General features: G+C 33.8%; 1 protein-coding gene across 1 annotated transcript; it reads right to left on the bottom strand.

Moving 5' to 3' along the window:
* On the bottom strand, positions 1-25,762 carry LOC130445378 (uncharacterized). The gene is made up of 5 exons (XM_056780969.1): positions 25,617-25,762; positions 24,264-24,610; positions 23,966-24,157; positions 7,224-7,259; positions 1-550 (listed from the first exon to the last, which is right to left on the bottom strand). Exons 1-5 carry the CDS (start codon positions 25,738-25,740, stop codon positions 401-403), a joined length of 849 nt encoding a protein of 282 aa, XP_056636947.1. The 5' UTR covers positions 25,741-25,762; the 3' UTR covers positions 1-400.

The raw sequence follows: 25,762 nt of genomic DNA, 5'->3' as shown, positions 1-25,762 counted from the left end.
TTGGTAAGTTATAAAGAGCTGTAACACTCAAATGCTCGACTAATTCAAAGAAGAAGACAGCAAATACAGACGATAGAAGAATTAGCACTGGTTGACATCAGCGTTGTGTTCAGGTGGATGACGAAATCGTTGTCTCAGTATTTCTTACCTACCCCGAAATTTTATTTGCTACATATACCATTAAAAACAACAACGTTAAAGATGAGGATGGGAGACTTTGGCAAAGATATCAGTAAACGAAACCTTACTAGGTTTATTACAAAGATTGTATCTACAGAACGAGATAAAAACGCATTTCAGGTACTATTTTTTTCCACAAATTTAAAATCATTTTATATTTTAAACTCTCTGATTCAAATGAACAAGATTAGATTGAATATTACGAGTTATAGTGATCATTTCATAACAAAACACATACTAGAGTGAATAACAAACAAAATCTTACCTTTTTATTGACAAGTCTTGGTTCTTTGTTGGCCAGCTTGATTAATTCTTGATAATCACCCCTACTGGCTGTGACGTACCATTCCATACATTTCTTTGGTTCTAACTGGAACAAATAGAGAACCAAATTGTTCACGGAAATAACAACAAGATGCGTTAGAACAATCAGAATTGATAAATTAAAGCCTAAGTAAACAGATGGAAGGTCTAGAGAAAAGATGAGACAATATGATTATATAAATGAATAAATTTAAAAAAAAATAGATGAAACTATAAAAGATATGAAAAATACTTAATGTTCGAAGGAAATTAATTTGAACGGTTGCAGGAATTTATTTGATGAGCAAATTAGAAAGACGAGTATGAAATTCTACGTGGAAACAATAGACAACAGAGAAATTTTGGGTTTAGAATGAAAGAAAACGACTAATCTTGTCAATGAAAAAACTTTTATAATCTTTTCTATTTCATATTTTAACCTGGAATTTTTTTTCATATTTGTGGTTTCTCAAAAATTGAAACGATTGTCATCTGTTACCTTGAAGCCTACCCTTTCGAATGCGATGTCTGTAGACAAACCAGTGTAGCCGTTGCCTTCATTTCTTTGTTTTACCGTAAAAATGATCGACGTAAAAATAGAACAACGGATTATTGTAAAAAAAATCGCTGAAAAGTTTCTTGAATCCACGTGTTTTTGAGTGGTTTCCAAGATGATTTACGTTCGGGTGGCCCTTCCACGGATAAAAATCGAAGAAGTTCGATCTGACCGTCGGCTAACTATTCCTGCGATTGCTGAATCTATAGGAACTGACAAAGAATGTGTCCGATAAAATTTACATCAAAATTATTTTAACATGCGTAAGACGAACTGGTGCTCAAAATCCTCACATTTGAATAAGAACCAAAAATATTTGTATTGTTACTTTGAATGCGATAGAAAATGACATAAACTGGTTGGAAAATATGGGACGAATGAAATCTGCATTAAAAGGAACAATATTTGAGTCTATTGAAGCTGTGAAAGAAAACGCGGCGCGCATCCTGAAGGAACTGACAGAAAAACTCTTCCTACACTGTTTCGAACAATGGAAGATTCGCATAGAGCGATGTAGGGATAGAGGAGCGGTATATATTGAAAGTTATAATAAATAAATATCCATAATATTAAAATAAAATGTTTTATATCGTCAGTATCGTTGTTCAATAGCCGTACCTGACGATTATTTTTTCAGATAACTCATCACTCAATAAGTCGTGACTAACTAAGAACAACACAAATCGATTTTATTCTTTTTCTAAAGCAATACAATCATTCCAGTGCGACTCTATCTTCTCTATGGCATGCTTGTAGAGGATTTGTCTTACATTTGAGTTGAATTTCTTACCAGTGAGCATTTTTTTGAGATCATTGAATATCCAGTAGTCACTGGGGGCCAGATCTCGACGATATGGTAGATGAGGAACCAATTCGAAGTTTAAATCGATCCAACAACTCTATATAGTATTCACTATTGATTATATCCCTCTTTTGGAGATAGTCTATGAGCAATATTCCATGTGCATCCCAAAATACTGAAACCATAACTTTTCCAGCTGACTGTTGTGTCTTTGGACGCTTCGGGTGTAGTTCACCAGGTGCAGTCCTCTCAGTTAACGATAGTTTTGATTCCGGAATGTAGTGATGGATTCATGTTCCATCCATTGTCACATATCGACGCAAAAAATCTGATTTGTTACGTGTAAACATGGCCTAATACTGCTTTGTGAATTATTACGATGTTTTCTGGAGTAACCACCACAAATGGGCGACCAGAACGTTCACCATCATCGGTGACTGTACGACCCCTTTTAAATTCAGCAAACCAATAACAAATTGTTCTTTTCTTTGTACAGTGAGTTTTTCACTAAAAAAATGTTTTGAAATTAACGAAAGTAGCATCACTTAAATGGCCGCCACCTGTTTTTGACTAATCGAAATTTCACACACAGTCTTTTGAAAGTTGGTACATCATAAACGTCATACGGATTTGACAATGGCAGTGCCATCTGTGTGTCAGTCATACGACTTATTGAGTAATGTTCCTTTTGTTTATACTTCAGTTGACAAATGATTCAATACAAGGTTGGAATATTTTGGAAGAAAATGTTATATCACAAAATATATTTCAGAATAATGTAAAAGATAGTTTTATGTAAATATAACCATGCATAATTGTGAGTGGACATGTTAACAATATTTATGCCTTATTTAATTCAGTCAAGGTTTATTTGTTTATATGTTTTAATAGTTAAATTTATGAATTCTTGGACACAAAATAGTAGTATTCTATGTAATTTTGTATCGTAGTTCTCAAAAAGTACTAAAAACCGTTGTCGACAAGGAGATCGATATGTTTTACTTCAAAGTATACAAGGGGTTTTGTAATTATTATAATATCATAAGAAAATCTAGATTCAAATTATTTGTGTTCTAAATCTTTCTTGCTAACGAGTTGGTGTCTCAATTTCCTTCCAGCATGAATGGAAACTCGATTTATGAAATTTTTCGACATCAATTTATGTGAAACCCTCGAATCCCAGCTTCTTTTGGAATTCAGTGCTTCATACATGATTCAAAATTGTTATCTGATCGACTTTTAGTTCTATAACGATTTCGCGAGATCTTTCTACCTCGATTTTTTAAGAATCTCTTCCATAGTCTCAACAATTGGTCGATCAGGGCGAGGTTCGTCTTTAAGATTGAAGTTTCATAAACTGAAACACAAAATACTATCAACAGAGAATGAGGTTGATCGAGAAAAAAATATGTAAGCCGAATAAGAGAAATAGGGGATTAGAAAGGGAAAACCTTGGATGAAAGAAAAGGATTAGCAAAATATATAATAAAAGTATTGAATATGACAGGTAAAAATGTGGAAGTAGACGAATTACTGCATCAATCTTATCGCTTTTAATAGCGATTTTTATCGCAATCTTTTTTCTCGATTAGACGACGTTCTATTTGAACGAATCTACATTAGTTCGAATTCACTTCCTTGTGGTAATTCTGCATCAATTTTTTCCTTTTTTTTGCCCTCGCCATAGTTAGATACACAATTATTATAATTGGCATATTTGACTTTTTATTCATCGATGTAATTTCCTTTATTTTTTATTATTTCGGTATATTTTGATGAATAATCACGGTTTATTTGGTTCTTCTCGTTTTTCAAGATATTTCAAAGATGTGAAGTGGCAGTAGGACACCACATTCTGACTTCCTTGTCCAATTTGTCCCTAAACAACTCAATAGGGTTGAGTTCGGGCGACTGTGACGGTCAAATAAGTACTTTTTAAAGCATTTTTCTTCATAATCTCTAGTTTTTACCAGGTCCCCAATCGCCCTTCTTCCAAAACATCCCCAAACCATCACTGAGCTTCTGAATCTGGATCTAACACCGTTTCTTTCTTTAACCTTTGTACTAACTTTAACTCTTCTCTTAGACCAAAAACCCTCAAACTTTGACTCTTGGATTTCGTTTGGTTTCAGCAGTAATGCACGAATGGAAACTCGGTCTATGAGCTTCTTTTGAAATGCAGTACTTTATTCAAAATTATTTTATGATCGACTTTCAGTTCCGTCACTTCACAAAACTCTTTCCCACTCTTCATGCGTCCAATTTTGGTTCTTCAACCCAATAAAACTTCTTAATTTTATTTTGACGTCTTATAGAAGGGTTCTTCGTTGCCACCATTCCGAAAAAGGCCAGTTTTTCTTAATCTCTGTAGGGGTACTCGAAGGTAGATTGATCTGAGCTGCTATCTCTGGATCCGTGTGTCATCGATCAGGTTTACTGATGAACACAATACGTTTATTTTCAGTGGTTGTGGTTTTTCGAGGCCACCCTCAACGTTTTCTGTCGCCAAAGCTCCTGGCAAATGTCGATTTTTTCATTTGTAGTCCACGGTACGTCGAGGTAATTTTAATTCAGCGGCAGACTACCTAGACTATGAAGACTTGCAATTAATGCACAAGTTTGTTTTTAACCAATTTCAATACTCTCAATTTTCGAGAAAAAACAAACATAGATACTTCACAAAAAAAGAAGTCTTGGTCCAAAAAGGATGAATAATAGCACGTTCTTGCGTCTAAAGGGATACTAACTTACCGAAAAATTAAAAACATGCCCTCGTATAAGTTAAACAAATAACGAACACTATTCTTTTTGGTTTGTAATACACCGTTTCGAACTTCGCTTGACAATATGAAGAACAAATGGATGGATTATGGGGTGGGCAAAAAACATTGACCGGTAGTTTATAACGATATGAAGAAAATGGAGAAAAGAACAACCGTTGTCTAAAAAAATTTGCAATACTCAAACCACTCAACGATGTTGACATGAATTTTATGGACACGTAAAAATAGAATGAGAAAAATTAATTCTAACAACTTTATACTACACGTGGTTGTAGAAAAAAAATTTTCGCTTTATAAACGACATGATCCGGGGACAAATTCTAATACTTTATGCGGTTTTGTCATATCAATCATGTCGCCCGAACGTTAACAACAACACCGTTTTTAAAACACTTACGAATTTATCCTAGCATTTCATTGTAGTTGCTATTTTCATAAATTAAATTCACCGAAGGAGGTCTTCAGCTTGGGCTCTTTTTCTATTAAGAAAGAAAAAAAAATTAAACGATTCGCCTCCGGACATCGAGTTTTTCTCATACCAACACAACTTTCAGATATGTATCTCGATTATTAATTGCTGAATTATTATAACTACTATTAATTTAGTTTTTTCTTTCCTTCGATCGGTATCTCTCGTGTAGTACGACGGTACTGTACGCGCTTAATTAAAATATTAAAACGTCTAGTTGTAATTACTTTTGATGTACCGGGTGGACAAATAAAGATGCTATTACGACCAACACTTTACTAACTACACCACACGTTCTTATTCGGCCCTGGAACTCGTTCCAAACTGATTCGGTTTCTTACTTGTTCCGATGTATGTATATCCTTCGTTTGTGGTAACACCCCGTATATTTTTTTCCTTCAATTCCCAGTAGTTTTGTTAATTTAGTCCATCCAGTTCTTCTTTGGTCTCCCCCTATTCCTACTTCTTATTGTTCTGGCTTTGAATCTTTTTCTTATTATTTTTTCCTTCATCATCATCATCATCTTTATATGTCTTAAGTATTTTTGTTGAAATTTCTCATTTGGCCTCTCGGTTCATCCCAAACTGATTCGGTTTTTTATTTATTCCGTCTTCGGTTTTTTGCGCAATTCTGATGTGGTAGCATGTAGTCTCTTCCCTCTGGTCTTAATAGCTTTATTGATTTCGTCCATCCAGATCTGCGGTGGTCTTTTCCTATATTTTCCTATATTACCTATATTTGTTTTCTAAGTTTCGATGTCATATATTTCATTGTTTTCTATAAATGACGTTTTTATTGGTTCTCGTTGTTTTCTCTGTGATTTCTATGTCTAATATTCCATCTCCTGCTATTGTTTAATTTAGTTATTGAAAGTTTTCTATTTGTTTTATTGTCTATGTCCTATTTTGATACAATGCGTCTTTGTTTTTGTGCTAATGATCATTGTCTTGGTTTCTTCTGTTGATGTTCATACTATATTTTTTCAGTGTTTAGTTGATTGAAATCTGAATTCATAGTTTTTTCGTCCTTTGTGTTAGTTCATTGTATCTTTCAAATATTCTTGATGTTTCTTGTTGCGTTCTGACGGAATGTTGTTGTTGATTTTTTTAATATACGACGTCTGGCTATTAAATAACTAGACTGGTTACGAAAAAGGCTTTAATTATAAAAGTTATTCTACTTTCTAATGCTCCCCTTCCATAAACTCCCCTCCCCTCGCGAAACACCTTTTCATACGTTTTTTCCATTGATCCAAGTCTTCTTTGGTGAGTGCCTTTAGGAGATCTGCCGACTCAAATCCCAGATCTTTTTCTAACCTTTCAAGAAAATCTGAGCAGACCCGTTGACGCAAGAGCTTTTGGTCAGGAGTCAGATTTTTTGGTACCAACTTTGTCATATGTAATTCCTTGAGTAAAATTTTTTTAACCGTTTTATATCGGCGTTTACAGTCTCGGCAGTCATCCGGATGCTCATTCGACGATCTGCACGTACAATTTGGTTGATTTTGGTCACTGTTTCCGGAGTTGAAATAGTCACAGGACTACCTGGGCGCTGGTCATCTTCAGTGCTCTCTCGACCCTCACTAAAGCGCTTACACCACTCAAAAGCACGCGCACGAGATACGAGAATTGTCCCCATAGGTCTCTCGCAACAATTTATAGCACTTAGTCGGAGTTTTTTCAATTCAACGAGATATTTGAGATTGATACGTTGCTCCACGAGAAAAAACACATTCGTTTCAAATCGCCACTGCACAAATACTAAAATAGTGACGGAAACGTGTCTTGGGCGCCCTTTAGTTATTTAATAAACAGACCATTATGAATATAGCGTCTAATACGGTCTCTATCGACCAAAAAAGTGAAAGACAATAAGAACGTCTTTAAACCAATGCAAAAGTCAAAGCCGAACAGGGGAAATCCATCCGGAAAACGATTTAGAAAATGATTTTAATCGTTGGTTAAACATTAGGATAAGTGCGGTACGTATTTTTCCATTACACTTCGTATTTTACTTTTGACTTGGTATAAACGAACGTTTACCCTCGTATTTCTGCAGCTATAAGACTATAAATTATATTTAGCGCGATATCTTTTATGGAAAATAAAAGTAAAGGTAAATACACTCACCGGGGTAAGAGATACTCCATCGTCTTCGTCTGCCCCCTGTGAACAAAACATAGCAATAAAGAAAAGCGAATCATATATAAATTAGCGCGGTTCGGCGATAACATCGTCACAACTTAACGGGTCACTCTTTACACTCCATTTTTATTTTTTTTTTATTCAAGAATTAATACAGAGCACGCGGAAGTCATTTGTAAATTCAACATTCTTCAAATTAATTTTTGACGTCGCCTTTTGAATCGCTCAAATGACTTCATTAGTAATTTCTACCTGTACAATATAAAAATTGGAATTGTTACGAGGGATGTCTCAAAAAGAAAGAAACAAGGCAATTTTTTCCAATCAGTCCTTACACCTCTTCAGAATAGGCATTTATAAATGCCTAAAATTACCTCAATTTTTATCAAGACGCATCGATTTGCTTGAAATTTTAACAGACAATAGTAAAGACCTTAAAAAGCAAAGTTTACATAAACGTGCTTCTACTCTAGGGGTGAATACCATCCCGACTGGGATTGTTGTTGAAACTAACCGTAGAAATTGATAGATAAAAGCATTATAATTACAACTTACTCTATGGAGGTTGTTCGAAAAATCAATACTGAAATTTTGAATTTTTCATAAATAAATCGAAAACTTTAGATTTTATGAAAACAATGTTTTTTTGTTTGTTATAGACCTAATACTAACCGAGTTATGATTTATTAAAGGTGAAACTTATTTAGTGAACGAAATATTTTGAAAAATTGAATAAGTGGAAAACGGTCTACTTTACGAAAAAAATGTATTGAATCTTTTCGAAAAAACATTGAAAAACCATTCAAATAAGAGTTTAAAAGACTTTATAATACATAAAATATAGAAATTATGACGAAAATAAAATCACTTCATTCCACAGAAAAAAACGTCATTTCTACCCTTAATATTGCTACCCTAGTTGACATAAAATTTGCGAATCACTTTAATTGAATTCAAATGATAGGATCGACAAGTTTGAATGGTTTAGAGAGATTGATTCAGGAAAAAATTATGGGTACAAAAAAGAAAGCATTTTAAAAAATTGTCTTTTGTTAAAAACCTGAAAGATACGTTAAAACTGCTAAAGAAGAAAAAGTTTAGTTTTTTTTAATAAAAATTTTCTTTCTTATTTTTGTTCTTAACTTCAGAATTAACCGTTTTGGAATCCTTTTTAACGTTTCCTTTTCGATGTATTCGAAATCTTTTTAGTCCAATAGATTATAAATTTTCCTACCAAATGGTTTTTTAATCGACGACCTAGCTTGTTCCAGCAGTTGATGCACTTGGACATGAAAATATTAATCTTTCTGTCATGTACCACAAGGATTCATTCGAATGATATTGCAAAATAGGATGAGGTGCATCATGTACCTGCCGGAAAATTAGAATTTTTTCAAACTCAACTTGCAATAGATGTTCCGGTGAAAACAGTCTGAGCAGTGCTCCAATAACTGATGAAGAAGAGGACGAAGACGAAAATACAGATAGTGATAATGACGATTTTTAACTTTTATTTATTTTGTAAATTAATTTCTTAAATTTTTTATACACAAAATGCAATACATGAAAAATTTATATTAGAATATTCTTTTCAGACCACAATCTTTAAAATTTTTAAAGATTTCAATTTTTTTTACACGTGAGTGGTAGTTTTCAAGGGATGAAATATGCATATAATAAGATTAAAAAGTTTTTTTTTCAAAAATTTGTAATAAAGAAACATTAGAGTTGGATACATTAAAAAAAACACTTTTAATATAAATTAAGTAAGATACAGTACTATAATTGCTTTTTTTTCAATTTTTTCATAATAGGGGTTGATTTTTAAGAATTGAAATACATTGATTAGGAGATGATAATATCCTAAAACATCATTTGATCTTTATTTTCATCTTACAAATGTTTTTTCAACTTTCTAAATACTGGAACTTTTATTTTATTGAATTTTGACAATAAGAGGTAGTTTTCACCCTTAAAAATAATTTGCACAAATTGGCATAGGGTAGATTTTGAAGTGAAGGATAATTAGAACTAAATTCCACCATTTCACACAAATCTATGCGTCTTAATGGAATTCTGAGGTGAAACCATATTTTTATCGTTGTTCACTAGACTAAATATACTTTTACTAGCGCTCATTTTTAACGAAAAACAATTTTGGTTTCTGAAAGACTGGACTATTTGATACGTACAACAGAACTATGCAATTCATGGATGTATTAAAACTAATGATATAAGAAAACGAAAGTGGAGAAACTTTTTGGATATTCAATGTAATAAATCGAAGAAAGAGAACCCGCGATCAACAAGTGTCGTTCATAATAATTCGTAAAAAACGTACACGAACACAAATTAAATATTTGTCCTTGTATCGGTTTAATATGCATGCGAGAACGACTGATTCTATCAGCTACTCTAACTTATGTGGTTTTTCGAATGAGAAAAATTCTGATTTACGTGTATCGTATTGCCGTTTGTTGTCAAGACAGTCATAATTCGAGTTATCTTCTTATTTATTGTGCACGCAAACGAACGCTGGACTTAAACGTGTAAAAAAAAATAAATAAAACAGTAATTTAATACCGTTTAGCTTCTGTAGATTTGTCAAATTAAATAGACGATCTATAAGATAAATTTTTAAAAATACGTACACTCATTTTATGGTCTTGTTGAAACTAATAAGAAGAGAATGACATAAGTAGTATTATAATATGAATTTTCAGCCAAACACGTATCAAAAATTTTCTTATGGGAGTTTGAAGTTGCGAAATCAGAGTTCAGAGTTGAACAACGGGATTTAGCTCGCCCCCAACGATGGCCAATAATGGTTCAAACCTGGTTGAGGTCAGTTTAAAGTAGTATCAACTATCTCCTCTGATGATAATTGGTTCTTCTTCTTTTCTGCAGTTAACGTAAAAATCTCGATAAGAGCTGTAACATCGCAAGGATCTGTTAATCTCAATGTAGCAGATAAATATGTTGCTACATCCTCTAACTGACATATTAAGTGTGAAACAATTCATCTGATGTTGTGAATAAAAACTTAGATTAACCGTCATATGTGGCGCCATTCATGAATACGATAGAGAGAAAAAATGTCGCACTACACCCGACCTCCCACAGATAGACGTACTATTCCATCATACCACAAATTAATCTCATCATCGTTCACATAAAATCAGCAGTGAATAGAGCATCACTCACACTGTCACCTAATTGTGATACGAACAAAGAGCCAATTGATTCTATAATCTTTTCAATTTACTACATGTTATTGGTAAGACACAATAGAGATGGACAAGGCAGATAAACGGAAATATCGAAATCATGCTGAGTTGAGTCACTACGTGGCAAAACCGATGGACAAAAAAATAAAATAAGATTTGATGAACGACGGCGCCCAGTTTTTTAGTTATTCCATTGAGAATTATATCTGGGCGAGGCGAAACTAACTTTTGATGGGATTCCAACGAAATTTATAAGTGGTTTCATTGTTAAAAGATTCTGATTTTGATGAGATACAACAACGCATGATACGCGAAATGTTATCACTGAAAAATTACAAAAAATACATTGGTAGGTATTTCTATTGATACTCAAATAAGATAAATTTATAATTTATCTAGTAGCTGCGCATCTTTGAGAAAGCGGATAGTTTAATCAATTTGATACATACTATGAGGATGTATTGATATTTAGTTAGCCTAGACCAGTCCCACGCATAAACAAAATATTGCGTTACCATAACAACGAACAATAACTTATTAGAAGTGTTAGTGTAAAGTTTGATGTCAAAAAAGTAAACCAATAAATTAAAAGGTCAAAAATGTCCAACGAAATTGTGAAAATCTAAAAATTGAAGTACCGAGCCATCATCAAGTACCTGTATTTAAAAGGGTTAAGAGGTAAGCAGATTTACGAAGATATAATTAATACCCTTGGTGATCAATGTCCTTTGTATGCGACCGTGAAAAATTGGACTTCAAACTTCAAAAGAGGTAAATTTTCCATTGAAGATGATAACCGATCCGGAAGGCCAGTTTTTGTGTCAGCCCCCGAAAATATCGATGCAGTTCATGGATGATTTTATCAGACCGTCGAATTGGGCTAAAACGGATATCTGAAGCACTGAATATTCTATACGAACGCGTTCATCATATAGTTCACGTCAATTTGGACATGAGAAAAATGGATCCACAAATGCTTGAATGTTGACCAAAAGCGTGCAAGGGTAGAAGCATCGCGTTCGATCTGTGCTCGATTTGAAAACGATGTAGACTTCTTAAACCGAACTATTACTATGGATGAGACTTGGGTACATTTCTACGATCCAGAAACAAAGCAACAATCGATGGAAAGGCGACACTCTGGATCTCCAAGACCTAAGAAGTTTCGTGTCCAAAAATCTACTGGAAAAGTTCTTGCTTCAGTTTTTTGGAATTGCCATGGAGTAATCATGATTTATTTTTTTGGATAAGGGTAGAACAATAACTGGAGATTACTATTCGACATTACTGACCAATCTACGGGAAAAAATTAAAGGAAAAAGACGCGGGAAACTATCCAAAGGTGTTTTGTTTTTGCAGGACAACGCCCCTGCACACAAATCTCATGTTACCATTACAAGAACACCCCCCTTATTCACCAGATTTGGCTCCGTCCGACTATTATCTCTTTCCTCAACTGAATAAAAGTTTAAAAGCTCGTAAATTTTCTTCCAACGAAGAGGTAATAGAAGCTGTGGTGGTCTGGTTTGCAGAGCAAAAAGAAACATTTTTTTGGAAGGTCTAGAGACGCTGCAGGTTCTCTGTAATAAATTTATCCAATAAAGAGGAGAATATGTTGAGTAATAAAATATTTTGACATTGAAATTTTGTTTGATTCTATAGTAGGATAAGAATTTTTCTATATATTCTCGTATTTAGGTTAGATTTTAAACCAGGAAGACTTCTTAAGGCACAATTACATGACTATCCCGAAAATCAGTCGCCAACACTAAAGCAGAGCAGATTCTTCGTTTGAAATCCACTGTCTTGACTGTATTTTCGTTTCAGAATAATGAAAGACACAAAAAATCCGTTTAGGAAAATGTTTATTCGAATGCACTTCAGCTTACGCATGATAATTCTTCAGTAGCTCTGTAACCTCAATCTAATGGTCTTCCAATAACATTTAATCAACTGTTTAAATGATATCGCCAATTTTTTCCATTTACATAAAAAACCTCAAAACGACTCAAAATCGGTGGAATTTTAGTGAAATGAAAATATGCAAACAAATATGCACAGAATTGACAAACATTTCTGTTCAAACAGGCGATACGGGAATTGGAACATTTGCAAAAAAGAAACCTGGATAATAAATCAACTGCTTTCTTCATCATTTCAAAAACATACGCCTCACTTACCAGATCTTGCACTACGTAACTTTTAGACTGATATTACGAAGGCCATGATAGAGGAGGTAAGAGACATTGCGCTTCTATTTATACATTCCAGTGCATTGGAAAGGAAATCAATTCAATTTTTTTTACCAAACCTCGTATAATTGTGGGAACTTAATCTCCTTATTTACCGTACTTTATTGTTCAATGACAGGCAAGCGTGCGCCTATTCATCCACTAACAATATGTCCTAATTGAAAAGCCTAAAGTGGCCATTAAATTTTCAAGAAGTGACTGTATACAATGAACCTTCGCATCGCCCACTTATGATACTTACATAAGACACGCGCAGTTATTGTAAGTTTTCAGTTACATTGTTAACAAGATACTCTGTATTTAAATAATTAATCGGATGTATAATATCCTAATTATGTGGGAAAATCGGTTTTTCCACGTCAAAATTATTGATAATAGTTCTTTATAATTAATTATACAATTGCCAACCAACAACTTCTAAATTTTGATGTACACAGAAGAAAAGACGTTCGAAATATTCTAATCCGATGTGACAGTATGAAGCCACTCCGAATTTACCCAAGGGTGTAAAACTAGATGACCTTTGGAAGATGCAAAAGCCCAACGCGATCATTTTCATTCACTGCTACCCAAGGGGAAAATTAGTAAATGGGGAAAATTACTATTTTTAATAATATGCACAGTTTATCTGTATATATTTAGATTGAACAAAAAAAAACAAAGGAGATGGTATTCTGGATGAAAAATATTAATGTTTCAGAAAGATAATTATATAGTTGGTCAATAACTAATACCAAAAGTAATAAAAACAACAGTTTTGAGACTCAAATTGGCTAAAACCTTCCAATTTTCTTCAAAAAATAACTTCGAATTAATAAAAAAATTGGAATGGTTACAACTCAAAAATGGTTTTCGCGACACCCGAAATAGAGGGAAACGAAATAGATAAATCAGGTGTAGACGAACCCTTCATAGGACATTTACCTGTTCATTGGAAAAGATAGCAGCAAAACCAAATATTGGAACCTACAGAAGTTGAGACAGGCAAAGACTTTCGTGGGAAACTATAACCAGAGAAGATATGCTGAATGTATCAATCTAGGAATACTAACAGGAGTTCTATCGGGGCTCTGTCGCAGTAATGGACATCTGAAGACGCTAGACTTAGCAGATACTGCAGCGTGTAGATTCTGTTGCGCATAGGACGTAATCTCTATCTACATTCCCTCGAAGCCATCCCACATTCTGAACTGTTTAAGAGAAGTTGGATTAACCAGCTGTCAACATTGAGCTCTCTGATATCGTAGGAAGAAAGAAAGACATAATAAATCTGTTGGGTTGCGGTTTATATGATATCCCAATATTTATATACATACAGTATGTATGTTTGATCTGCTTCTTCCTTGAATTTTCCGTCGTCATTCTTAATGTATCAATACTATATTTCCTATTACGAATGTTATCATCAAAATTAATATATGGATATATGAACTTTTTCGTTTATATCGTTTTTCGATATCAATACCCAGTAAAAAGAATGTGGTTCTAAAAAGAAGTTTTCCCCTCAAACTGTTGACTGTATTGAAATCTTTTGTTTCTTCTTTCTTCTTTTGGAGGTGTTTTAGGAGGAAAGATTGTTTATATTTGGAAGCAGATAAAGGAAAAAACCTACCCATCAAACCTGAGTGTTTTCCAATGAGGAAGAATTTAACAATTAAGTGAAGTACAGAAATTGAAGTTGGGGAACTTTTAATCTAATTTGATGAAGTCCCTTATTTACCAGCGTGCCGATCCCGTAGACCTTGTAGTAAAAAAATAGTTTGGGGCAAAACTATTTCCAGTACAACAACGAATTTTACAGACGAAGGAACAGCAATGGTCCTATCACCATTTATGCTTCAAATGTTCATGAGTCATTTTGAAAAGCAAATGAGTCAAGAGTTTTAGTATTTTCCCCGGTTATTTGGATGATTATTACGCTATATTCATCAAGAATTAATTTTGGATCTTAAATCAAAATATCCATCTATAAAGTTCACATATGAAAAGGAATACAATGGACAGTTTTTGGATACTTTAGTAATAAGCTAGAATTTGATGTATTTAGTAAAAACACCACTACGTGCAGGTACATCCCGGCAAATTCTTTCCATTGCATCCAACATAATATAAGATAGCCAGTCTCCATTTCCCGGTACATCGTTTAATTTACTTTCCACTGAACATCGTGAGATACAATATGATAAGGGAATTATAAATAGGTTAATTAACCGTCAAACGAAACGACCTTTTTTCCAAAATCAGAATGAATTTGCTCTGGCACCTTCCAATCCTGTTAGGATAAAAGATAAAATACCAAATTTGGAAAAGAGTGGTATATATTGGGCAGACTAAGAGATCCGTTAATATCCGGTTTAAAGAGCACATAGCTCATTCAAAATATGCGCTGATCACGCTGATCATGACATGAATATTGATAATAAAGTTAGTTCAGTATCTGAAGACGATAAATTGGTTATCGAAACGCGCGTCAGACAATGTAATTGTGAGTGTTGGTGTAGTTGGGGATCTACCTACTCGTGTCCTCCTTAAGTGAGGAGTATATCTCTGCAGTGGAAACACTTTAAATATGATTTATAATTACGCCTGACCAAGGACACAACGCTATATCCGAAAATTTCAATACTTAACGATATCAAAAAAAGTTATCCCAACTTTTTATATAAAAAGGCAGTCTGTGTGTACAGACGTACTATATTGGATGATTTCGTTGGATGATTGGACGCGATCTATATTCCGGTATGAAAAAATTATTTGTAAAGAACGTTCATCGACACTCGGCGTTATGCGGTGTAATGGCGCGGTTTAAAACTTGCTCGTAAATAACACGCGAATCGCAAATACAGACAACGATTTATAATTAGGTCGTAAATTTCGTAGAAAACAAATGACGACAGGAATGCATGTAGACCAATAGGAAAGGCAATTTGTGACAAACAAATTCACATGCTAAATAACCTCGAGCAAGGTTTGTATACGTGACAACTACACGGACGATGAGAGAGAGATATTAAATTGGGAATAAAACAATTAGTCTGGAACGATTCGTTTTTATACGATGAAATATTGCGATTTATTGAACTCGTATATATGTTTTTAAAAATATCCCGGTATCAACAATGGAACCGGAACGGCGAACATGTGTTTTTTACTAAAGAATAGACTTTTACGTCTCTTCGTTTTATTTATTTCGTTTTAGTTTGTGTATACATAACAGCCCGATATGCCTCTGGACTAGAATTTTTTCCCCATTCATTATAGGGTGCATGAGGTAGCAATTCAAACTTTAATTCATTAATTTTGGCCAGCCAGAGCTGGTGCATTGTCTTGATGAAACAACACTTTCTTCTAAGCCAAATGCGGCCGTTTTTGCTTGATTTCTTCGTTCAAACGTTGCATAATAATCACCGTTGATAGTTTTTCCTTTTTCAAGATAGTAAATAGAAATTATCTCGTGCGCATCCCAAAAAACCTACGCCATGACCTTGCCAACAGATGGAACGATCTTTACCTTATTTAGAACCATTTCACCCTTTTCAGTTCATTGTTTTGATTGTGATTGATTGATGATGATTATGAAAATCTTGGTTTCAATTCTGTGAAACATTGTTGCCAAATAATCGATTGGAAACATCTTCTCGACGCTGTTTTTGTTCCATTTTGAGCAAACGCGGCACCCATCTTGCGATGTACTTTTTGATAGAAGATTCATCCAGTGGATTGTCTTCAATATTTCTGGAGTCGTCACTTCATTTGATCGACCACTTCAATGCTGGCCAAACTCTGCTACCCAATATTATATACTTCCTAACGAATGAGCAGTCTCGCCCAAAGTAGGAGCTAGTTCAGGTTTTATAATATCTAGGCTAACGCCTTTCAAATAAAAGTATAACGATGACCAATTTTTTCCAATTCACTAAAAACGTTTACAGGCGTCTCCACACTTGAAACATATTATAGATTGTGTAGGTACTTGCTAAGTAGTATTTTTCAAGCAATATACCACCATCTCTAGATAAGGCCAGGTACTTCTGGGACCATTCTCTTATAACATTTGTTAACGTCTTAATTTCTATTAGAACGTGATTAAATTCGGTTCTTTATTGGTGATAACTAGATTTTCTTGTGGATATTCTATGAGTAGCTTGCTACTCTTCTTTTGTACGGCTTTTGCACTCCAATTACACATTTAACAACAGATTCTGGTATTTATTCCAGTTCTTCATTAAACTTTGTAGGGTATCTTATTCTTTGTCCTTTGAAGAAGCACGTGTATTAACTTATATCATTTTGCTGTATTGCAACATATCCGAACAAGATTTAGCTGCTGCTTTAGTTGTTTTGTTTGTGGATAAACGTAAACGATAAGCGAATACGTCTGTGGTCGAAAGATTGGTAGAAGAAAAGGCAGAATTACACTCAAGAAAATCTTTTAAAAGATTTGATGATATCTGAGGAAACAAACATTTTGTACGACTGAACTTGGAACAGTCAAAATCTACTAGAATTTGTCACGCGATTGATTGAGAAAAAAAAATACAAACAAGATGGAAGCAATAATACTTTTTCATCGGCTTTCTTAACTTTTTCATTCTCTTTATTGTACTCCTCATCAAAATGAAACACAGACTAAAAAATATTGCGCAAAACTGACCCTACACAATGGAAAAATTTGGTGCAATAAAACATAAATGTACTCAAACTTTTGTTCAATCATTGTACAATCTTCAATATTAACCCTAAACGGTCAATAATATTGCACAATTCTTAATATTGCGCAATAAAATTGATTGTCCTTATTCTACATAGTCTATTTCAATAATTTTGTCTTTCGCTTTAGATTAACTCAAACAATAACTTTTTCCGGCAAACAAATCAAGTTTATATTTAATATTATGTAATTAGTGATCCTTTAACAACCCTTAAAAATAATGAGCTATAAACTATGGCAACTACCCACAGATATTTTTCGATCTCGTATCTTTATATATGTGTCTCTGTTACCACTCTCCCTTTCTCACTCCCTATCCCTCGCTAGGGCGAAAATTAATTTTCCAAATGTAAACGACAAAAACAATAAACGCCTGAGCTAGAAACTGACACGCTTTTGAATAACTGCTGTAAAATTTTAATTCATTTCGTGTATGCGCTTGAAAACTTTCATGATTTACAATTGTTTAATTCAAGTGGGCGAATATTAGGCAGTATATAACAAGCATGTTGAATATGTAGCGAATTTTTCTCAAAAAAAAAACGGCCGGGATAGTCGTGCCACGCGCTTATTTATTTCAAAAGTCGCAATGAAAATATTTAATTTCTTTAAATTTACCACCTACACTACCGGTCAAATGTTTTTGACCATCATATAGTTGATCCACTACATAAACACTACTAAATAATACAATCTAAATATAATAATACAATTTTGTAACAATTGCTATAAATAATCGGCGTCTCTTTGGTTCACAACTTTCTGACTTCCCTGTCCGATTTTTCTTACAACAATTCAATCGGCATGAATGGCAACTCTCAAATACGAGAGTTGCCATTAATGTTTCTGAGATATGGCAACGCTGATGTGAATATGTCAATTTGATATTGCTCATACAGTTTGACGTTTTTAATGGTGAACGTACTCAGAACGTGTTGCCATACGAGTGCTATTTGAGGTACTAAAAACATTCATCTTGTGCAGAAAATCAAATTAAATTTCCGTGCTTTGATTTTGTAGGACTTTCGACGTGGATTAAACCGACACCAGTGTACCGATCAACTCGCTTTGACTTTTGGCGATGAAGCACCTCGAGCAACCGTCTTTTCAGAATTTGAACGTGGTGTCACTTTGGTACCACAATTGAATTTCGGAAAGGTTGTCCAAAATCAGCTGTTGTGTAAACTGATATTGAAAGATCGCCATGTGACGTAGAGATTTGGCTGTCAAAAGATCGCGTTGGATACCGCTCAAAAAATCTCGTGTCGATTGGTGCAAATAAATGCTGAAAAAAACCAATCGCCGTTCCTCAAAAGACGTTTATATATTCATATGACTTCAAAATTGAACCACAATCGACTCTATGGGTCTTTCCAGACCAGCCAAATCCAACAAGACTTGTTAGCGAACAAAGCACTTCGAAGCAAATATCGTTGCTTGTTTTTTCGGAATAACTGGACATGTCGCCAACATACCATTAGATGAACATAGAACAGTCAATTCTGAATGGTATACCAGAATTTTTTTGACAGAAGTTTTAGAAAATATTGGGAAACCAATCGCAGAAGACGAAAATGCGACTTCCCACTCATCAATTCAAACAAGAATGTTTTTGAATAGTCAAAACATCGAATTGATGGTGTGTTACATAAATAAAAATTTGATCTTCATCTAGGATATAGTTCATGGTAAACTTTACTAGCAGTATCTATGTGCTAGCTGTTTTTTTATTGTGAAATACGAGATTCTGATTTCGGAAACCTGCAAACTTTTATCAAGTTTTCGATTTTTGGTAATCATATCCATTTGTTTGTACCCAACTGACAATACTCACTACTCCTGGTGCTGTTTAAGTGTTCTAAGTAGATATCAACCCTTTTACTAAGTCTAAAAACCGTGGAAGTGAAAGTCACTAAACATTCGTATTGATATTTTTTTTAATTGAAGCTCGAAATCGCAACGTGTTAACACCGCCTTGAGTGGCATTTTACAAAATCCCCATTACGAACTCGTCCGAATATTAATAAAGTAAACGCGAGCTTTCTTAAAGAAAAAGTCGCAAGTCATACTACATCGCGTCATTACAACAAGATGGCGGCCGTAGTCGAGGTATCGAATAAGGCACGTGGGTTTCCGTAAACTAATTTGTGGTCGCAGCGGGGTTAAATAAACACACGGAAAAAAAAACTAAATGACTGAATGACAGTCCACATTCTTATGTTAACATCATTAGTCATTTCGGAGATGCGTTATCTGGACATCGAGGTGTACTCTTAGCGATGATTACATGCTAACGGACAACACATTCGCTATGCGTATCGTCCTGTACCGGGATTCAATTAGGCTTTACTTTTTGTTCGTATCGGAATGACTACGTCGATTTTAAAGAACTTTCAATATTTTAACTGTCATTAATCATCTACCGATAATCAAAATATTCTATTGACAGTGATGGTGACACAGATGAAGAATACGTCAAATTTTATTTTTCCTCATCAAATGATTGGAAAACTGACACTTTGAAGAAAGATGTAAAGTGTGGATACGTTGAAACATTGGATGACTCTTGACGACTTTTGAATGCTGACAAAACTGTCTTTTTCCTCAATAAAGTATTGGCTGGACGAGGAGAGAAAATAGATAATAATGACGAAAAGAAATACTTAATTTCAGCAAATTCAAGACGTGATCTCGCTCCCCCAATAATAATATTCGAATATTTAAGAATTCCCAAAGAGTTAGTGGGAAGTGTACCAGAATTCGGGGGCATTGGGAAGTCGGTAACCAGATGGATAACCGGGGAATCAATTTATAAATTTATTACAATTTATTCTATCCATGGATTGATCAAAATGAGTTTTTATCAAGGGTGATAATAGAAGAAAGCAATCAGAAAAAGGATTTCACTGGAAACTAAAATGCAAGTGAATTTGGCAATTTCAATAATTAGGACAATTCTTAAGGATAAAGGAAAAATACTGTAATCGGCAACTGTAACGACGTCAAGTTCTGCAACTAGAATTACTCATTCTAGAAATAACATTATAGAGGAAATTGTAGAACGACTGTCTAAATAGATTGTCGACGACATTGAACGCAATATGCCATCAAACCAATCTATCATAATGGAAAAGGTTTGAAGAAACTTTCCTTACTAGTCGAGGATGGTTTGATAGGTTTAAACATCGAAATAATCTTCACAACATAAAGATTACAGTATCAAGTCAGAATGACCGAAAACGGTTGATTTCACAAAACAAAAATTGGTTTTTAATATTGATGAAACAGGCATGCTTTGAGAAAGAATGCCAAAACGAACATGTCTATCCCGTGAAAACGAGCATCAGGATTTAATGGTACGAAAGATCCCTTAACACTTCTACTTGGTGGTAATGCAAGCGAAGATTTCAAATTAGAACCACTACTAGTTTACCACTCCAAAAACCCAGGTTTGAAAGGCATATCTAAATCAACTTTATCTGTAATTTGGAAATCTAATAAACAGTTATGGATAACTATGTAAATTTTCCAGGATTGGTTCACTGAAAATTTCTGTCCCTATCCAATTTATCAGCTTATTACTTGCGGCGAAGATTTAAACAAATGTTTGAAAAAGCAGACAGAGAAGAGCGATCAATCAGCAATTGTGGAAAATCTACAATATTATTATTATTATTATTATGCGAAAGACTTATGCATTACTCAGCTTAGAGCCCGTACTATTTACCTATCATGGATACAAAGTATCAAATGGATTAGGCACATAATGAACTTGCGCACTGTGTGGCAAGTATTCAGTATTACAGCCTTCTGGATATCGGCGAAGGTGTTTTTTGGTAATCCCAGTTTGGCGATGTTATCGTGCAGGATATTAGGCACGACGCTGACATAATAACTGGGACTATTTCCACATTTTCGCTGTGCCACATCTGTTTAATCTCAATTGCGAGATCCGCGTATTTGGCCAGTTTCTCCTGGTGTTTGTTGAGTGTTCGGTATAGCTACATCGACAAGAAGGACTGAATTGACTCTTCTTTCAACCACCACGATGTCAGGTCTGTTATTCGTCACCTGTCTATCGGTGACAATGGACCTGTCGTAGTAGAGTCTAAAATTGTCATTTTCGAGCACCTTCTGCGGCTGGTACATGTAATACGGTGTATATACGTATTGAGAAGACCGAACTTGTTGGCCAGTTTCTGGTGGATTATATTGCACACTTGGTTATACCGGTGTAGATAGTCGGTATTAGCTAACACACTACAAGCAGATGTTATATGTTGGATGGTATCTAATGTTTGTTGGCACTTTCTGCATTTGTCAGATTGAGTGTTCGGATCCTTAATCATATTTTTCTTGTAGTTATTTGTGTTAATAACTTGATCCTGGATAGCCATCATGAAGCCTTCAGTCTCTGAAAAGAGATTGCCGTTTGAAGCTTCCTTGTCAACATGCGGTTGGTAGAGGTCATGATGATGTCCACCGTGTAGTGCCTTTCGTAACCACTGTTCCAGCTTCTCGGTGTCCAATGGATATAATCGGTAATAGATATAATCGGTGGCTTTGTATATAATCCAGTGCAGAGTTGAGACTTCCGATATAATATGAAAGAATTCACGTATTTCATTATCTGTCGAGAGTGCAGGTTGATAAGGTCGATCAAGCCTCTTCCACCCTCCTTGCGGGGTAAAATTGTACTAATAGTGGATGAATTCGGGTGGTGATTGTTGTTCTTCGTCATCATTGTTCGTGTCAACCTCTGAAACTGGACTAAGTTGCCTGCATTTAATTCGGATTGCATAAGTGACTTCACTCTTTTGGTGTATTGATCCTGGATTCTAGCTTTTGCCTGCTTGTGGTCCAGCAGCTTAGCCTATTGAAATCCTAGGTATTTGTAGGTTTCTCCGTTTTCCATTGCCTGTACGATATCTTCGTTCATAATAATACCTTTTTCGATATGTAGAGTACTGCACTTAGACAGTCCAAACTCCATATGTATATCGGTGGAGAATCGATGTGTGGAGATGGTACAGTTGGTGTCTCTGTTCACTTTAATGTTAAATCCATACATTGCATTCCACATATATACTATACGATTTGTCAAAAAGTTCTTCCGGGGTAACTTCCAGTTTCTTTCCTTAAATAGTTTTCTTGAATGCCTTCTTAACTACTGTTTTGTATTCATATGGAAAATGTCCAAGTCGCAAGTGTAGATATGCGCAAGAATTTTATAGGTGATTTATCAGACTGACTTATTTTTGGAAAAAATAAATGTTTGGTTTTATTTTTATTAAAGAAGGAGTATGGAAGAACATTTGGCCAGATGTAAGTAAGAGTGAAGATATTAGACACTCTGTCGAAATGGATGAAGCAGTAGAATTAACGAACAAACCGGTTTAGATGATGTAAAAGTGGAAAACGTCGAAGATATAGTTCAAGTAACAGCAGCTAGTCTTTCTAATAATGAACTGAAGGAATTAACTGAGCAAGAAGAAAACAAAAATATTGATAGTACTGATTAAGAAAAAGAGCAAAAAGATCTTTCGATGGATGGAGTTTGATCACTATAAATTAAATTATGGACCAATTTGTTGGAAATGATCCAAATTTTGACACAAATTCAGAAGCAAGACGTGATATTATAGATGCTTCATCCACTTTTCAACAGAATACAAAAGAAAAACTCAAACTTCTTGACAAAATGGCAGAAAATAGGAAACATGAATAGACTGAATTATCTGACTGACTTATTTTTGTCGGTCAGATCGCTTCAGATGTCAGCACAATCGAAAAGTTCCAAATTATAAAATTGTTGGTTTTTCCGAAAATGCGTGCAGCTATGGATCGATTGAAGCACGAATTAGCTAAAGATCTTGATGTAAATCGTTAAAAAAATCTTAATTTTAAATTTTTATTACGTTTTTTGTACTCAATACCCATTCAAAATCTATATTGCAAAAATTCCTACTTTTTTTTACTTGACAGGTATTCATTACCGCCATAAATCAAATATTTTATGACAAAAATAAACAATATCTTCCACATTAATAGGGTACTTGCGTGGTTTTAGAGAAAAAAGTACTTTTTGATAGTTTATTTACAACTTCTAGTATAATTTTTCTTAATTCTCTAATCAATATTTATAGAAAAATATTGAAAATTTAACAATTTTATAGGTAGTTTAAACATTTCAGTAATGCCGCCATATTTGTGACGTCATAGGTATAAAATAAACACTAAACATATGATACAAAGTACATACGACAGTTGTTCTCTTAAAAAATGCAATTTAGTAAAATGTGAATGAAGGGACATTGCTAAGCATTAGAAAAATGACATTTCTTTATCCATGTTACGATTTTGTAGTACTATTTTCAAGTACTAAAATATATTTAGTACCTTTAGATAATTTGTTATTAGGGAATCAAAAACAGTAAATAAAGACTTTTTTAATAACGAAAAGAACATGATTAATCTGTCAAATTATTTTAATCTTAGAAATTACAAAAAATGACAATTTATAAAAAAATTACTCACCCTATTCAATTTTTTTTCAGCAGACTTTGAAAGTCGTGGACTAAGTTCATCTTCTACAGAAGCAAGTCTATTAAATTTCTGAGTTCGTTCTTTAACACTAACTGTTTTATCATCTGCTGCAGATGCAGATTCTGGTTCTGATATTGACTTTTTTGGAGTAATATCATCACGTTTTTTATCCCTTGGAGGTGCCTGAAATAATGGAAATAACGAGGTTAAAAGTTTTATTTTTGGTTATCTATAATAAATTTCAAAAATATGATAAAACAATTATCGTAAAAAATTGTCCTTGGCTTACTTGTGGAGTTTTCGGAAATTCATTTAATGAATTAATAGAACCTACAGACATGGCATCCAATGAAGAAGATGATGGTGTACCTTGTGGTGGTGGAGGAGGGGGTCTATATGGCGGTGGTTGTCTTGATGGCGATGAATCCATTAAATTCATTTCTGATGGCGATAAAGGGATTCCAACTGAATTTCTTGGATCAAATTGAGGGGAATACATACTTGTGGAGCTCGAAAATGACGTTATGGCATCAGAACTACTATATTTGCTTTTCAATAGTATTATTTTATCATCTCCTTCTGTTTTTGTAGTTGCCAAAGTATTAATGTATGACTTAAAGCGAACTCTATTTTCATCTGAAATGAAAAGAGCACTTTTTTCAAGTTTCAATTACTGCTTTCGAGATAATTTGATTTAAACTGACTATTATTAGTATTAACATATAATACATTGACTAAAATAGTTGAAAAGATCAAAATATTGCTTGATATTATTTATTTATCGAAATTGTATCAATGTTAACTTTAGGTTCAATTCTAAACAAATATCATTGATCCCTATACTCAATTTTTCTTGTAAATAGCATTTACAGTTTTGAAACTCACTTTTATTATTCCTTTTAAACATTTTAAAACTCATCGGAGCACAAAAGATCACTAAGAGGAAAGTTAATAATTTGTGGTATTCACAAAATCAAATGATTGAATGAGTTTGGTGCAAAATATTTCAAAAGTGATTCATTGATTGCAAGTAACAATTATTGAGACAGGAAATAGAACATCGGTGAATATTTTCAAAATGATTGTATCGAACATGAATTTAGTGATAGCAACTTAACCATATTTTTCGCTCCACAGCTGCACAGTACACTCATACATACAATTCAGTAGATAGTATAAGTATTTATGGCTTTTTAATCAATAACTACAAAAAGTATTCCAAGTAAGAAAATCAGAAGACGATTTTTCTATATAATTTTAATTACCTCTAATGTTCCAGCTTTGTTTTTTTATTAATTAAATTAAAAGCATTTAAAGTGAGAAAAACAAACTAGATAACCCACGAGTGAGTTCTCTTGGGTATAAAACAATAACGCATATGTTTTTGTATATCAGTTTTTTAATACTTGCAATAAACTGTGAAATAAATTGTCATAAATGATTTCTAACCTCAAATATTTGATAATGCATATTAAATAAACGTATTCTATATTTAACCCTTGTTAAAGTAAGTACCTTAAACAATTAGATTCAAAATAAGAGATTCGAAAAAGTCATAACATATTCCACAGGTTGTAAACACAGATGTAAACAAAGGTATTTCTTTGGAAAACCTGTAGATGATCATTATAATTCAACCAACCTTTGCTTAGGGGATCCGTTAAATAATTTTTAAAATAACGAACTACATCCCGATTTTTCACTTTACCACCGTTTTCCAATAAATAAACATGAACTTGTTCTAAATCTAATAAACTGTCTTCCATGTTTTCTATCTGTCAGTCATCT

Source organism: Diorhabda sublineata, chromosome 6, assembly GCF_026230105.1.
Source record: "Diorhabda sublineata isolate icDioSubl1.1 chromosome 6, icDioSubl1.1, whole genome shotgun sequence".
NCBI lineage: Eukaryota > Metazoa > Arthropoda > Insecta > Coleoptera > Chrysomelidae > Diorhabda > Diorhabda sublineata.
The sequence above is the reverse complement of the archived record's forward strand: the minus strand, read 5'-3'. Positions and strand labels throughout refer to the sequence as shown.